Source organism: Platichthys flesus, chromosome 6 (genome assembly GCF_949316205.1).
Source record: "Platichthys flesus chromosome 6, fPlaFle2.1, whole genome shotgun sequence".
NCBI classification, from domain to species: domain Eukaryota; kingdom Metazoa; phylum Chordata; class Actinopteri; order Pleuronectiformes; family Pleuronectidae; genus Platichthys; species Platichthys flesus.
Genome location: NC_084950.1, coordinates 13,010,629 through 13,025,250, shown reverse-complemented (window position 1 = coordinate 13,025,250; position 14,622 = coordinate 13,010,629). Strand labels below are relative to the sequence as shown.

The window sequence follows — 14,622 nt, the reverse complement described above, 5'->3', positions numbered from 1 at the left end:
CCTTCATCATTGAGATAAATATTTTTAGCGATAATCGAAACGTTAATAATTAATCTTTATGCAAAAATCCCTGACGGCAACATGATACTTTTAAGGTTTAGGTTCAAACACCAGTTATATTAAAAGTCTTCATCGTTTTACATTGACAGCTGGTTAAAGTGCACCAACGACGATTGATCAGCAGGTGGCAGTCAAACACATTCAATATTGACCAAGTGAGCTATAACATAGGAAGACAGTAAAGTTTCAAGGGTTTATTGTCAAATGCACAACTATAACATTAAGCAGTCGCTGTCAATGAAATGCCTGGGTAACAGGCTCTCTTCTAGCAATGCTCAGAGTATTACTTTAATTTTTTTTTTAAATAGAAATACAATATAAATATCTAAATATACATATATACACACACCTGAAACAAACAAGCAATAGTGCAATTATGTGCAATAGTGGAAAATGCTTAGGTGCTGTTTTGGTGGAGTTATTGCAGTTTGGAGGAGTTTAAAAGTCTTGTGGCCTGGGGGATGTCACTGTCTCTGAGCCTGGTGGTGCGGCCCCGGATGCTGTGGTACCGTCGGCCAGACGGCAGCCGGCAAAAATGTTTATGGCTAATGGAGGACCATACATGACTTAAGTAAAAATAAATAAATAAATAAATGTATAAATAAATATAGAAATAAATAAATAAAAAAGGAAATAAATACATTTATACAGAAATAAATAAAATTATACAGAAATAAATAAATAAATACGTTAATAACAACAAAAATGTCAAAATAAATGACATTGATTCATTTAATTCTGCATTTATTTCCACATGTATTTATTTATTTCCACATTTATTCCAACTTTTATTTTTCGATTTCAGTGTCCTTATGCTAATGAGAAAGGCGGGCCTAACCTCAGTCTCGAGCAGGATTGGTCAACTGAGCTACACACACACAGCCCCTGCGCTGCGCCACACACTCGCTCAGGGACACGGGCAGTGACTGAGACTTGAGCTCTTCACCGTGTAGCAGCCACTCAGTGACTTTGTGGAACAGTGGAAACACAGAGTTTCTCTGGTCACATCTGCTCAGAGATCAGCGGCTTCATGATCAGAGCAGAAGCTGCAGGTGGTTTGTACCGAGCTGGAGTTTCTGTTTCCTCCTCCTCCTCTCGGCTCGCTCCTTGTGCTCAGTAGAACAGGAGACGTGACGCTCACAGTCAGGACTACTGACACCTAAATCATCCCGATAAACAATAACCTTAACTAACCCTCTGAACTTGAACTAGTTCATTTTAAGTGTGAACTGGCTCAACGCTGCAAACAGCTACTGGACACCAGTCAGCATTGAGAGGCAGACGTAGGGCTGGATCATTACACTCTTGTGACCAATCCTGCATCAGACTGCGGTTAGGCCCGCCTTTCTCATTAGCATAAGGACACTGCAAATGAAATGTATCAGGGAATAAATAAATGTGCAAATATATTTAAGACATTTATTTTGACATTTCTCTTGGTATTAACATATTTATTTATTTATTTCTGTATTTATTTATTTATTTCCATTTTTATTTATTCATTTATTTATGTATTTATTTATACATTTATTTATTTTTACTTAAGTCATGTATGGTCCTCCATATATATGGTCCTCTATAGGGCAGTGATTGAGACTTGAGCTCTTCACCGTGCAGCAGCCGCTCAGTGACTTTGTAGAACAGTGGAAACACAGAGTTTTTCTGGTCACATCTGATCAGAGATCAGCGGCTTCATGATCAGAGCAAAAGCTGCAGGTGGTTTGTACCGGGCTGGAGTTTCTGTTTCCTCCTCCTCCTCCCGGCTCGCTCCCTGTGCTCAGTACAACACGAGACGTGATGCTCACAGTCAGGACTACTGACACCTAAATCATCCCAAAAAAAAACAACCTTAACCTACCCTGTGAACTTGAACTAGTTAATTTTAAGTATGAACTGGCTCAACGCTGTAGACAGCTACTGGACACCAGTCAGCATTGAGGGGCAGAAGTAGTAGGGCTGGATCATTACACTCTTGTGACCAATCCTGCATGAGACTGCGGTTAGGCCCGCCTTTCTCATTAGCATAAGGACACTGCAAATGAAAAGGAAATGTATCAGGGAAAAAATAAATGTTAAAATATATTTAAGACATTTCTTTTGACATTTCTTTTGGTATTAACATATTTATTTATTTATTTCTGTATTAATTTATTTATTTCCTTTTTTATTTATTTATTTATGTATTTATTTATACATTTATTTTATTTTTACTTAAGTCATGTATGGTCCTCCATAGGTATTAACATATTTATTTATTTATTTCCGTATTTATTTATTTCTGTATTTATTTATTCATTTATTTCTGTATTTATTTATACATTTTCCTCCATATAACAGTTGTGTCATCAGCAAACCTAAAAGTGTTTCCTCCCCGTCGGGGAATTGAACCCCGGTCTCCCGCGTGACAGGCGGGGATACTATCCACTATACTAACGAGGAGTTATCAATGATGTTGTCTGCTTTTGTTTCATTGACCTAATAATATTCTGTGTGCTAATTTCAAAAATAAGTTGTCTGTCCTCACTCTTCACCAGAGAATCTCTTCACCATAGGAGAACTCACTAATGACAATGAATAATTAGTTTCAGGGCTTTAACACAGCCCATTCCAAACAGGCAGGTTAAGAACGGGCATTGCGGTAATAATAATACGAAATATGACTGAAAAATATTGATACAGCAATATATCAATGTTCTGACATTTTAAATAAGGTCTATGCTTGTGAGATACGTTTATCAATATGCTGGCACCAAATGGCACTATTCAGTTCAATAAATACGTATATATTTTGCACTTTTGCCAGTTTATGGCTATTGTACATTGGAACGATGGCCCATGTGGACATAAGTGAGTCTGTTAAAGACCAGAGGGTTACTAACATGATACTTTTTGCAATTTTTTGTAAATTGTTTAATCTTTGTTTGTGTCAAACTCATTGAAACTGACACCACATTGCAGTGAATGAAATACACAAACCCTGCACTCTACCTGTTCATGGCCTTCTTGTTTTCCTCTTCAGTGAGACAGACGTCTTGATGCGTTGTGATATTATGTGATTGTCTTTCAGTGTATCTATTATCGCAAGATCGCTGTATCATTATTTATCTTTATCTTGGGCCATGTATGGTATTATAGTGACCCGCCCCCACTGAGCAGTGAGAAAGTGGCCCACGCTGCCATTGGTTGACTTGGACGTCAGTTCTCATTGGGACCCTCCCACTAGCTGAACTGGCAGCAGTGAGTGGTGAGAGATAAACCACACTCACACACACATAAACATACATTCAAAAGCAACTTGTCTGACAATATCAATATCAACAGCTGGAAGGAGAAAAATGCTAGACATGCTCCCAGGGATGCTGTGGTCACTGATTCACTGAATCCTGCATCACACGGCACATTTCAGCCACTGTGTGTGTGTGGAGCCACATAGTGTTTCAGCAGGCATGTTCTGCAGGCCAGCAATGGGATCCCCTAGGTGCATTATTGATGTCAAGGATTCAAGGTAAACTGCACGAGCGACAGCACTCAATAATGGCCATTAACGCAACAAGCAATAAACCAACACGCCACACTCCATCTATCAGAATCAGAATCAGAATTATTTTTATTGCCAAGTATGATTGCACATACAGGAAATTGCCTTGGTGTCGTTCATTTGTGCACTGAACATAAAACAACAATATAAAAACAGCAATATAAAAACAACATATACACATAAAACAAAAATATAGAAACAACAATATAAGAGCAACAATATAAAAACAACATAAAACAACAATATGGAACAAAATGGAACAAAATATACAGTACCAGAGTTATGTGCACATGCGGTGCTAAGAGATTGGTGCTAGTGCCACTAATATGTCAAGTATAAATTATGTGCAATGGGGGGGGGGAGGGACAGAGTCAGTGTGATGCAGGGGGCTTGTTTGTGAGCCCCACTGCCATAGGGAAAAAACTGTTCAGATGGCGCGAGGTCTTAGTCCTGATGGCCCGGAACCTTTTTCCGGATGGAAGTCTGTGGAAAAGGTGGTGAGCGGGATGAGAAGGATCAGCAATGATCTTGCCTGCTCTCTTACTGGTCCTGGAGTGGAACAAGTCTAGGAGAGCCGGCAGGTCACAGCCGATGACCTTCTTAGCTGACCGAATGATCCACTGCAGTCTGCCCTTGTCCTTGGCAGTGGAGGCAACGAACCAGACGGTGGTGGATGAGGTGAGGATGGACTGAATGATGGCTGTATAAAACTCAACCATAACTTTCCGCGGCATGCTGAATTTCTTAAGTTGCCGCAGACAATGCATAAAATAAGACCGCCAACTCAAAGAACTGTTATTCAAACAATAGTGCAATTATGTGCAATATTGCAAATGTGCTAAGGTGCTGGTTTAGTGGAGTTATTGCAGTTTGGAGGAGTTTAAAAGTATTGTTGCCTGGGGGATGAAACTGTCTCTGAGCCTGGTGGAGCGGGCCCGGATGCTGTGGTACCGTCGGCCAGACGGCAGCAGTCAAAATGTTTATGGCTGGGGTGATGGGGGTCGCTGACTATCTGGTGAGTCTTCTTCCTACATCGCACGGTGTAGAGGTCCTCCATGGATGGTAGTTCCGTCCCGGTGATGTGCTGGGCAGAATTCACCACCCTCTGTAAAGCCTTAAGCCTGAAACATGCTTCTGCGACTGCGTCTGCGTCTTTTCACGCCGCTGTGGCGCAAGACTCGTTTTCATTCATGCTTCCCCAACCGTTGCGCGTCTTACAAAGCCATTCCGCGCCAGAACACTAGGCGGAGTAATGCTTTTTGTCGAAGACGACCTTAGAGACGCCTTCTTTCTTCTTCGTCGATTGTTTATTTACATAGCCACTGCGGCTCCTCGTAGCCTTTTTCTACGTAAGGGACCCAGAAGGGCTCTTGCGCTTACGGGCCCGTGAAAACGCAGAAGCATGTTTCAGGCTTTAGGTTCAGGGCGGTGCAGATGCCATACCAGGTGGTTCTGCAGCCAGTCAGACACCAAGATGTCACCGCTATGCCCTCCTCGGTCACCAGCGAGCAGGCCTACGACAGTTGTACCATCAGCTAACTTAAAAATATTCCTCCCCGTCGGGGAATTGAACCCCGGTCTCCCGCGTGACAGGCGGGGATACTATCCACTATACTAACGAGGAGTTACATTCAATTTTGTCTGAATGGTAAAGATTGACGACAACAATCAATCAAACAAACAAACAAAAGCACCACAACAAACTCATGAGACTGATGTTAGTTAGTCTTGCTGTCTGCTTTTGTTTCATTGGCCTAATAATATTCCGTGTGCTTATTTCAAAAAGAAGTTGTCTGTCCTCACTCTTCACCAGAGAATCTCTTCACCATAGGAGGACTCACTAATGACAGGAATAATTAGTTTCAGGGCTTTAACACAGCCCATTCCAAACAGGCAGGTTAAGAACGGGCATTGCTGTAATAATAATTCACAATATTACTGCAAAATATTGATACAGCAATATATCAATGTTCTGACATTTTGTATGAGGTCTATGCTTGTGAGATACGTTTATCAATATGCTGGCACCAATTGTCACTATTCAGTTCAATAAATAAGTATTAGTACTTTTGCCAGTTTATGGCTATTGTACATTGGAACGAGGGCCCATGTGGACATAAGTGAGTCTGTTAAAGACCAGAGGGTTACTAACATGATACTTTTTGCAATTTTTTGTACATTGTTTAATCTCTGTTTGTGTCAAACTCATTGAAACTGACACCACATTGCAGTGAATGAAATACACAAACCTTGCACTCTACCTGTTCATGGACATTTTGTTTTTCCTCTTCAGTGAGACAGACATCTTGATGCGTTATGATATGCGTCTTGCAGTGTATCGATTATTGCAAGATAGCTGTATCGTGATTTATCGTTATCTTGGGCCATGTATGGTATAATAGTGACCCGCCCCCACTGAGCAGCGAGAAAGTGGCCCACGCTGCCATTGGTTGACTTGGACGTCAGTTCTCATTTGGACCCGCCCACTAGCTGAAGTGGCAGCAGTGAGTGGTGAGAGATAAACCACACTCACACACACACATTCACACACAAACACACACGCGCCTGGCTCAGCTGGATGTGGATGCGGGCATCCTCCTGTGTTCTGCTCTCGGCTCGCACGGGCCCACCCGCACGGGAAAGAAGAAACTTAGCGGGACAGCGATGGTGCTCGCCTCGGCGGCGGAAGATGTGGCTGCTGGCCGTGTAGGGGAGCCGGGGACGCGGTCAATGTGACATTCGCCCGCACGGTCGCGTTGGGTTTATTGTTCTGGGTCCTGTGTCCTGCGTGCAGACGCAGCGCAGCGGTCCCCTCTCTCGCCCCGGGAAGATGTTGAGCCGATTCATGAGTGGCAGCATCAGGAACCTGGAGCGGGAGTACAGCTGCACCGTGAGACTGCTGGACGACTCGGAGTACACATGCACCATTCAGGTCAGTCACCTGTCGACCACCGTGTGTTCACATTGTGTCTGATCCGGCACACAATGACAGAGAGGGGGGGCAGCAGGGGGCTGCATGTCCCGCTGCTGGTGGCGACCAGGAGAAAACGCTGACCCTCAACAGAGATGTGTTGGTGTCATTGTAGAGACTAGTGCCTGTTCTAAACCTGTGTGTTCGGGAAGGGGCTGCTCTCCTGGCCTGTGGTCATACTCTGGAGCTACTTCACAATGACTCCTCCTCAGTAGCGAGCCCTCCTCAAACAGTTCACTATGAAGTTCGAAAAGTTTGAATTCATCCTACCTGCTTTATCTGCAGTGAAATCTTTAGGGTCAATCTTTTTCATACGATGAAGCTGAATTTGCTTTATTACTGTTCATGTATGTGGTTTATATATGAGTCACAACAATCAAATGATGTGTTATAGTTAATGTTAGGACAATACTTAAGAAGTATTCAACTCAGTCCATTGATTAAAGGCCGCTGCACCGACCCCTGATGCTTCAGAGTGCTGGTCGCTTGTTTATTCTGTTTTTATATCAAGATATGCATTCCACATACAGACAGAATCAACAGACATGCATGTGTGGATTGACTGGATGAGGTGGAGGAGGCAGAATCAGGGGTATACACTGTACTTGGGTATTTGGGTTGGCAGTCTTATTTTATGCATTGTCTGATTGATGTAGTGTGGCGTGTTGGTTTATTGCTTGTTGCGTTAATGGCCATCATTTAGCGCTGTCGCTCGTGCAGATTACCTTGAATCCTTGACATCAATAATGCACCTAGGGTATCCCATTGCTGGCCTGCGATAATGCCTACTGAAACACACTATGTGGCTCCACACACACACAGTGGCTGAAATGTGCCGTGTGATGCAGGAGTCAGTGAATCAGTGACCACAGCATCTCTGTGTGCATGTCTAGCATTTTTCTCCTTCCAGCTGTTGATATTGATATTGTCAGACAAGTTGCTTTTGAAATGTAAAAAAAACAGCACTAGGCCCTTGATATAAAAAATGTCATTCTCTGCCTTTTGTCCCACTATTACAAGCCTGGCTTTGATGATCGTGCAGTTTTATGTTCATGCTGATTTTGTAAAAAAGTAGGTGACAGTGGCTGTCACATCAATTACAAAGCAAAATGTTATGCGCTTTTAGTAAAGGGATGTAGGGAAATCCTGACCAGTCAGCAACATGTAGACACAATAATGTTGCTTCATGATAAACTGATGCAACATTGTACCTGCTGCAATGAAACATAAACAACACCTATATGTGTTTTCTCACTTTGATATCGGTTGTATGCTGCAAGAGCTCCTCTTTTTGTTGCCATGAGCAAGCATTGCTGCAGGATCGTGACTGTGCGTCCAGGTTGTAAACAGACCTGCATCCCTGCTCAGTAAGCGGAGCCAGAGATGGGAGCCGGGCCAGATGGACTGCAAAGCCAGCAGGTGTGCTGTTTGCAGCAAAGTCGTGTGGTCTCGGGTGGCTGACGTCAGCAGCCTGGAAGGAGGGGAGTGGAGTGGAAAGAGGAGAGCGCTACGGATCTGCTGTGACTGTCTGGCACCCTGTTTCTGTCTGTGGGAGGAAGCAGTAGCGAACCCACCTGACTATCTACACCGCTGGAGTGGAGCATGCACCTCATTTAGTTCAAACTTTACCCTCCCTTCATTCCTTCCAACCTTCGGGCCTTTTGTAACCCCCCAAAATCTCCCAGGATACCAGGACACCTAGACTGTGGAATGCAAAGTGAGAGGCATAACTAGGTCTTGGATTCTCAGTCTCTCACAATCTCTCTCTCCTCTCTTACTCCTTTTCACCTTCCGATCCAGTTTTTGGCTTCCTGAGATTTGATTCCCACCACTCCTGTTACCATTACACTCGGATCCTCTCTGGAACTGATTAATGGCTTCAAATTCAGATGCGCTTCCGGCTTAGGTTAGCCTCCTTTATCCTCTGACATTGGAGCTGGTATCAACTTCTTCAATGACAGGGATGACAAACAGGATTCCGTGGTAATAAAACCAGCTTCAGCACAAATTAAAAGACGCAAACTGCAGAAGGGCAAGGCTGAGGTACATATTTCATAGCAGCAGCCGTAATGCATGAACTTAAGTTTTGCCTCAGTGCATTATGGATCTTCCTGCTGTGTTTTGGGGGGAGGAGACAGTGAGCACTCATTTCACAGCCCTGTAGATTCAGAGCTGTAGATGTAGTAGCAGGTTGATGGAAGTGCCTGAAATCCTCTTTCGCCTGCAGGCCTCTTCTACTCTGGTTTTAATGCAGCAGAGTGTGACTGAGACTCAGCAGCGCCTCACATTTCTGTCATGTCTGAATAGCTGTTAAAAATCGCATCTTAAATAAATTCCATATATTCAACCAAATATCATAAATACAGCATATACACTCGCTCTGGGTTATGGGTATTTTCCTGAAGCAATTTTCGAACGTTACCCTAATTCAGCTCTGTCAGGTGCATTATTGATGAGCCTGAGACGTCTGAAAGCAGGTCGTTTAGCCCGAGTTTGCTTTAATCTCCCGGCTTGTAAATGCGAGGAAGCCTCAAGAATGCCACTGTTACACAGCCTGTGTCTACAGTACAAGTACAGTGTATCTCACAGACAACCAGTCTAAACAATATTGTGAATTCTGTTTGAGTAGGAGCGAAGCCAAAGCGTCTTGGTGTTAATTCTGTCATGCATTTGGAATACCAGTGTTGTTGTCGTTTACTCCTCTAATTACTTCTGTATTTATTGAATGGCTGTCAGCACTTGGGCCGGGCCCACTCTTTTCCAGACACAGTGTTAATTATAGTTTACGCCCGGTGAAACCTGCGACTTCCCTTCATGCGCTGCACACACCAGCGTTCAGGGTAGTACCACTTAAATCAACTCCAAAACAACCCATGGTGTGTTGTGAAGTCTTTGCTAAAGATAATGAAGAGTTAGTGTACATCTCTCTGCCTTTTCACTACAAGATCTCCTCAGAGTAGCGGGGGAATAGTAGCTTCTGTGTGTGTGTGTGTGTGTGTGTGTGTGTGTTGAGAGGTGCTTTACTCTGAAGCATGGGGCCAGTGTCTCAGCTGTTGCTACGGTCACTCCACACTTACCCTAACAAAATGTGAGCTCCCTCACTGGTCAGGATTCTTTTTCCAAAAAGACTCTTGAAAAAAAAGTCTTAACAGTTAGCCGTCCCAGAAAGGTAGTTTGTTCCCAGAATGCCATTGGAGGGTCCTGGTGGTGTGGTGACTAATGCCATGCCCCCACCGACCGGGACTATGCCGGGGTTGTCCCACTGTTCCCCTGACACACATTCAGTCTTGTGATCTCTTTATCACCACAGATTATCTACAGTCTCTTTGTCACATTAGAGATATCTGGCTGTGCTTATTTATAATGACTGCATGAAAAAGCTTGATGTGCTGGAGAACTGGCAATGTGCACAGCTTGGTGTCGTCTATTTAGCTGCCCCAGTCTCATGGGCCTTGCTTGTCCATCTTGGTTCAATATCAACCTGTTGTGACTCGAACAGAACAAAGTTATAGTTTATACCTGAAGCCATTTGCAGACATGAACTCTGGGTCAAATCTGGAGAATTGGCCACAGAGCTAACCCGCACTTTGCCATTCACCCATGCACAACACAGCGGGAGTTTCTCTGCATAGATACGTTCACTACAGACAACAAATCTTCAGCATTATTCAGGCGAGAGGTGGAGCAGCCGGGTGCAGCAGGCAGAGACAGGAAGTGACGTATCGACTCCGCTGCGGAGATCACATGATTCATTTTACAACACACAGACACCGGGGTCAGCTCTTGTCCCCACAAACTCTCTTGACACCTTCGTCTGTATCTTCTACGTGTGTGACACTACTTTTTTAACGGCATTATTATTTTTTTCTTTCAATTTTGCGTTTGTCGAGTCATCAACCCCCCCACTCTCTTGTGGTAAATTCCAGTGGGGGGATCCCCTGCTGTGTCCTCACGTCTACCTCAGGATTTCAATGGACTTTATAATAGGAGGCCATTGATAAAGTCCGTAGAAATGGTCTCGCTAGGACGTTGGCTTTCACACACGCACCTCCTCCGGTGAAAATCCGGAGGACTGCTGAGTCCAGTGCATGTCTGAAAGCAGCTTATGTGATTCTTCTTTTAATACTGGACTAGCGCAGTACCCGATCTAAACCTGCCTGTCTATAATTGGCTGTTCGCTTGGTCTATGCTTGCTCTATGGTGATGCTGGTTGCAGCTCTCTCTCTGAACCTTAAAAAGTGACCTGCAGTAATTGAGACTCGCTGATTAAAGAGCACAATGAGCTGTTTATTCAAAGTTTGGCGAAGCTTGACTCGGTACACACAACCCCGAACTGGAGAATCAGTTGTCTTTGTTGAAAATACGCTGATGTCGTTAATTACATTGATGCGCCTCAGCCGCCACTGCCACAGAGCTCCGGTTGTCTATTTATTCAAAGTTTATTGATATTGAAAGAATTGCGTGTTCAAATTGGACCAAAATGAGACACTGCCCCTACTAATACACACGCCAAGTGTGAATCTGATGAGATTTCTGCAATTATTTGACTCATATTTCAATACTAAATAATCTATGTTAGATACCCAAACATAAATGCAACAGATTATTTGATACTGTTTTGGATTTAAGTGACATGCTTGTGATCTGTTGAATCAATGTGTATGTACATATTGAAAAATGAGAGATTTTGACACTCTTCTGTGACAATCTTTTGTGAAAGGAGCTACCTCAGTGCAATGGTGTTTTATTATTTCCGCTTCAGCTGCAGTGTCTAATGTAACACGAAGATATTCCTTGTGACTGCAGGTCAGGCCTCGCAGACTTTATATGGACCTCGAGTGTCTTGCACCGCTTCTTCAATATGTCACCTTGGATTGAAATAGTCTGGAGTTCAGTGTGCAGGTGTGTGTGCACGCAGCTCACGGGCGGCTGACACACTGTTGCTATGCTCTGTATGAATGATTAAAATGTGTGCCAGGTCTGAATCTTTCATGAGGACTAACCTCATGAGAACGTCACTTGTGTTTACCAGCATCACTGCGCACCAGCGTCACGATTGGCTGGACCTGTGGCGCGCGGCTGGTTGCGATTAAGGATTACATCACTGTGGCATCTATCACATCATAGTGGGGCAGGGCCGCCTGTGCAGGCATGAAGCCTCCGATCTCTTCCACAGGGATTTGATATTACTGAGCAGCCACGTGCCAGTTACACTCCCTCAGTCATGTCTTGTTGATAATGAAAGAGCTGATCAGCGTGTGAAGGTAGCGAAGGGGGCTGGTGCTCGGCTGCTGCCGTCCATTGGATGTGGTCCTTAATCTTCCCTCTTGTGTTTCACTGCTGTCTTGTGCACAGCCCCCGATGCTCCAGCGGGGTATGACAGGGAAATTAAACTCTGTCTGACCTGAATTGACTTACTGGGATTCATGAAAGAGCTTAGCTGAATATAAGTACATACAATAAGTATTTTTCTATGCACTCGCTGAAATATGAGCCTGCACAACATAAACATTTCCTTAGACTTAACCTCTCCTTGTTGCAGTGTCATGTCAGGATTAGACCTCCAAATATGGCTGCAGAGCTTGGGTTTGCCACCAAATGGCTATTTCCTATTCCCAACAGTGTCTCTTTGTCTGTGTGTGTGTGATTGTGTGTGTGTGAGTGTGGACGGAGAGCAGGCAGGCTGTCTGTCAGTGTGTCGGCAGCAGTCTTCTGAGACCTTCATTGTGCTGTCTGGGATGTAATGTGCACAAAGAAACAGAGAGGGGCATCAGATTTTGCTCCACCTGGATGCATGAATATTAAACAACCCACCAGAGCAAGGTATTCCCATGGAGACTGGTCCACAGCCACCACCGGAGCAGCGCTCACGCTCCTGCTCCCCTCTCAGGCCACGCTTCACTTTAACAGGAGATAGCCTACAGCAGCAGTAATGAAAACAGATTGCACAGCTTGTTGGTGATATTTATATACTTCAGTGGCCTCATAAATGAGTTAACACGGTGCAATGCATCTCTCTGTGGGGATTGTGAGCGAGAGCGTCTCGGATAGCTGAACTCATTTAAAAGGGAAAATCAGTGCAGAGTTTGGTCTTTGATCAATTCCAGATAATGAAGGGTATTTGTAACCTGTGGTCATGAAGCACCACCCCAAGCCAGAGAGTTAATCAGATAATAGCTGCCTTCAAACACCGACCTCAAAAGGTTTGGGAGCTCGGTTTGGTATCAAACAGAATTGTAATGGCAATATTATGTCAGGCTACAGCTCAACGCTTAACTGTACTAGGACAGTGTATATTGGGTCATGTTTTATAATTGGTAACATTTTGTACAGAGCATGTTTTTGTTGTGTAACAACCTTCATGTTTTTGTTTATTGTGCAGATGCTTGATCACCACTTTGCTTTCTAGCACTTACTGCTGAGGTTATCAGTAGTAGTTTTTTAAAACCTTTTTTATTCTATCGGTCTAAACGATAAACTGCACACGAAGAAAGACGATGTGTCTCCCCTTCCTCCAACTATGCCCAAACTAATCAAAAAATATCCTGAATAAGAATGTTGCAGATTTGGAGCCGGAATCTGCTCAGTATTAGTCAAAAGCTGTCTGGGGATTTCCTAATCTGATATTGCAATGCTTTCCCTCAAAACCACAGGTCACATTCAACCTGTACGCTTGCCCTCAGATGTTTTGTTGCTTGCCAAGATTTCCTGTACTGAGCGCTAGTGGAAAAGCTGAAGCTGGAGTGCAAGAAATGGAAGCAAAAGCAGAGCAAATCTAAGCACAAGCAGGGGCTATTTGAGTGCAAGTATTGAAAGACCCTGCTCTTGAATAAAGACAGAGATCGTGAGGTCAATTGTAATTGACCACACACGAGTCAGTCTCAGTGGCCAGTCATGACAGTTCACCTCGTTTTTTATATCATCAAATAACTAATTAATGAATGACAAGCTCTTGGATAAACATCAGTGTGATATACACTACCTGAAATTACTTTGAGAAAAATGGATTTGACATTTATTTAGTCTTTTAAGTTTGGTGCATGTCCAATCCACTAACATCGAGGAGAAGGTGGGATTTATAACCCATACTGCAGCCAGCCAAGACGCTTTGGCTTCACATTTGGGGAGCTGTCATGTCGTCCATCATGGAAGGAAATGCTGTTGCTGATTCTTTTTTTGTAATTTGTCAGTTACACATTTTCAGATTTACATCCCAAAGTTGTCATCTTTGTGACCTACTACCAGTGAGCTGCTATCCATAGTCATAGAGTCATAAAGTCATAGACTAGTCATTTCTTCTCCACTCCTCCCTCATTGCCCTGGTCCTGTTTGTCTCTGGGCCTCGTGGCTCTCATGCTGTTCAAGAGAATCCAGCCTTTGTCTTTCTGTACTTCAAGGACCGATGCCTGTGCAGTCTAACAAGGAAAAACTGGCATACGCTCCCACTGCTATGGAAAACATTGGAACTGGACTTATGCTGTAAACCAAAAATAAAGCGATCCACAGTTTATTTGTGCATCATTGTTTTCAAAATTTGCACAAAACATTGCAACTTGTAAATAATCCTTAATTCTGATCTGTAATCCACACATTGCTTTGTGATGGGGATTATAATAATGTGGATGTTGTGTACGGGCAGGCCAGATACTGAGCTGCTGACAGTCGTGACTCTCCAGCCGTCAGAGCAGTGAAAGACATCCAGGGAAGCACGGATAGGGAGAGCCGCAGAAAGATAATAATCATCTTCAAGGTTATTGTCCTGCACTGTAGTTTTCTTTAGCTGAAAGATTGAGCCGTTTTTTTTATCAGAAATGTTTCTCCTTTGTCCTTCTGGTGTTTCTCTCCTTCATCCCGCCCCTTGTCTGCTCCACAGGTCACCTCTTCTTCTCTGTGTCTGTATCATCAGGCTTGTGGTTCTGCTTCACACAGCCTCTCTGCAGGGTTTTTAGAGCTAATGATTGCCGTGGCTCCCCCTCCGTCTTCCATCTTCCCCTTCTCTTCCATCAAAGTCCTGTGTTTTTGTTCGTCTCCTCATGTTCACTCACTATGAGAG

At 43.8% G+C, this 14,622-nt stretch overlaps 1 protein-coding gene and 2 non-coding genes across 5 annotated transcripts in view; 1 reads left to right on the top strand and 2 right to left on the bottom strand.

Annotated features, from left to right (window-relative positions):
* Positions 1-2,427: 2,427 nt before the first annotated feature.
* trnad-guc (transfer RNA aspartic acid (anticodon GUC)) lies at positions 2,428-2,499 on the bottom strand. Its single transcript has one exon. It is a non-coding gene; the product is annotated as a tRNA-Asp (tRNA).
* A 2,651-nt stretch (positions 2,500-5,150) lies between these two features.
* On the bottom strand, positions 5,151-5,222 carry trnad-guc (transfer RNA aspartic acid (anticodon GUC)). The gene has a single exon. It is a non-coding gene; the product is annotated as a tRNA-Asp (tRNA).
* A 969-nt stretch (positions 5,223-6,191) lies between these two features.
* LOC133955479 (FERM domain-containing protein 5) overlaps positions 6,192-14,622 on the top strand; it is a 58,318-nt gene continuing 49,887 nt past the window's right edge. For all 3 annotated transcript variants that reach the window (XM_062390335.1, XM_062390334.1, XM_062390333.1), the window contains exon 1: positions 6,192-6,530. In XM_062390335.1, coding sequence (XP_062246319.1) covers positions 6,429-6,530 — 102 coding nt within the window. In that variant the 5' untranslated portion in view covers positions 6,192-6,428. The remainder of the gene's footprint in view (positions 6,531-14,622) is intronic.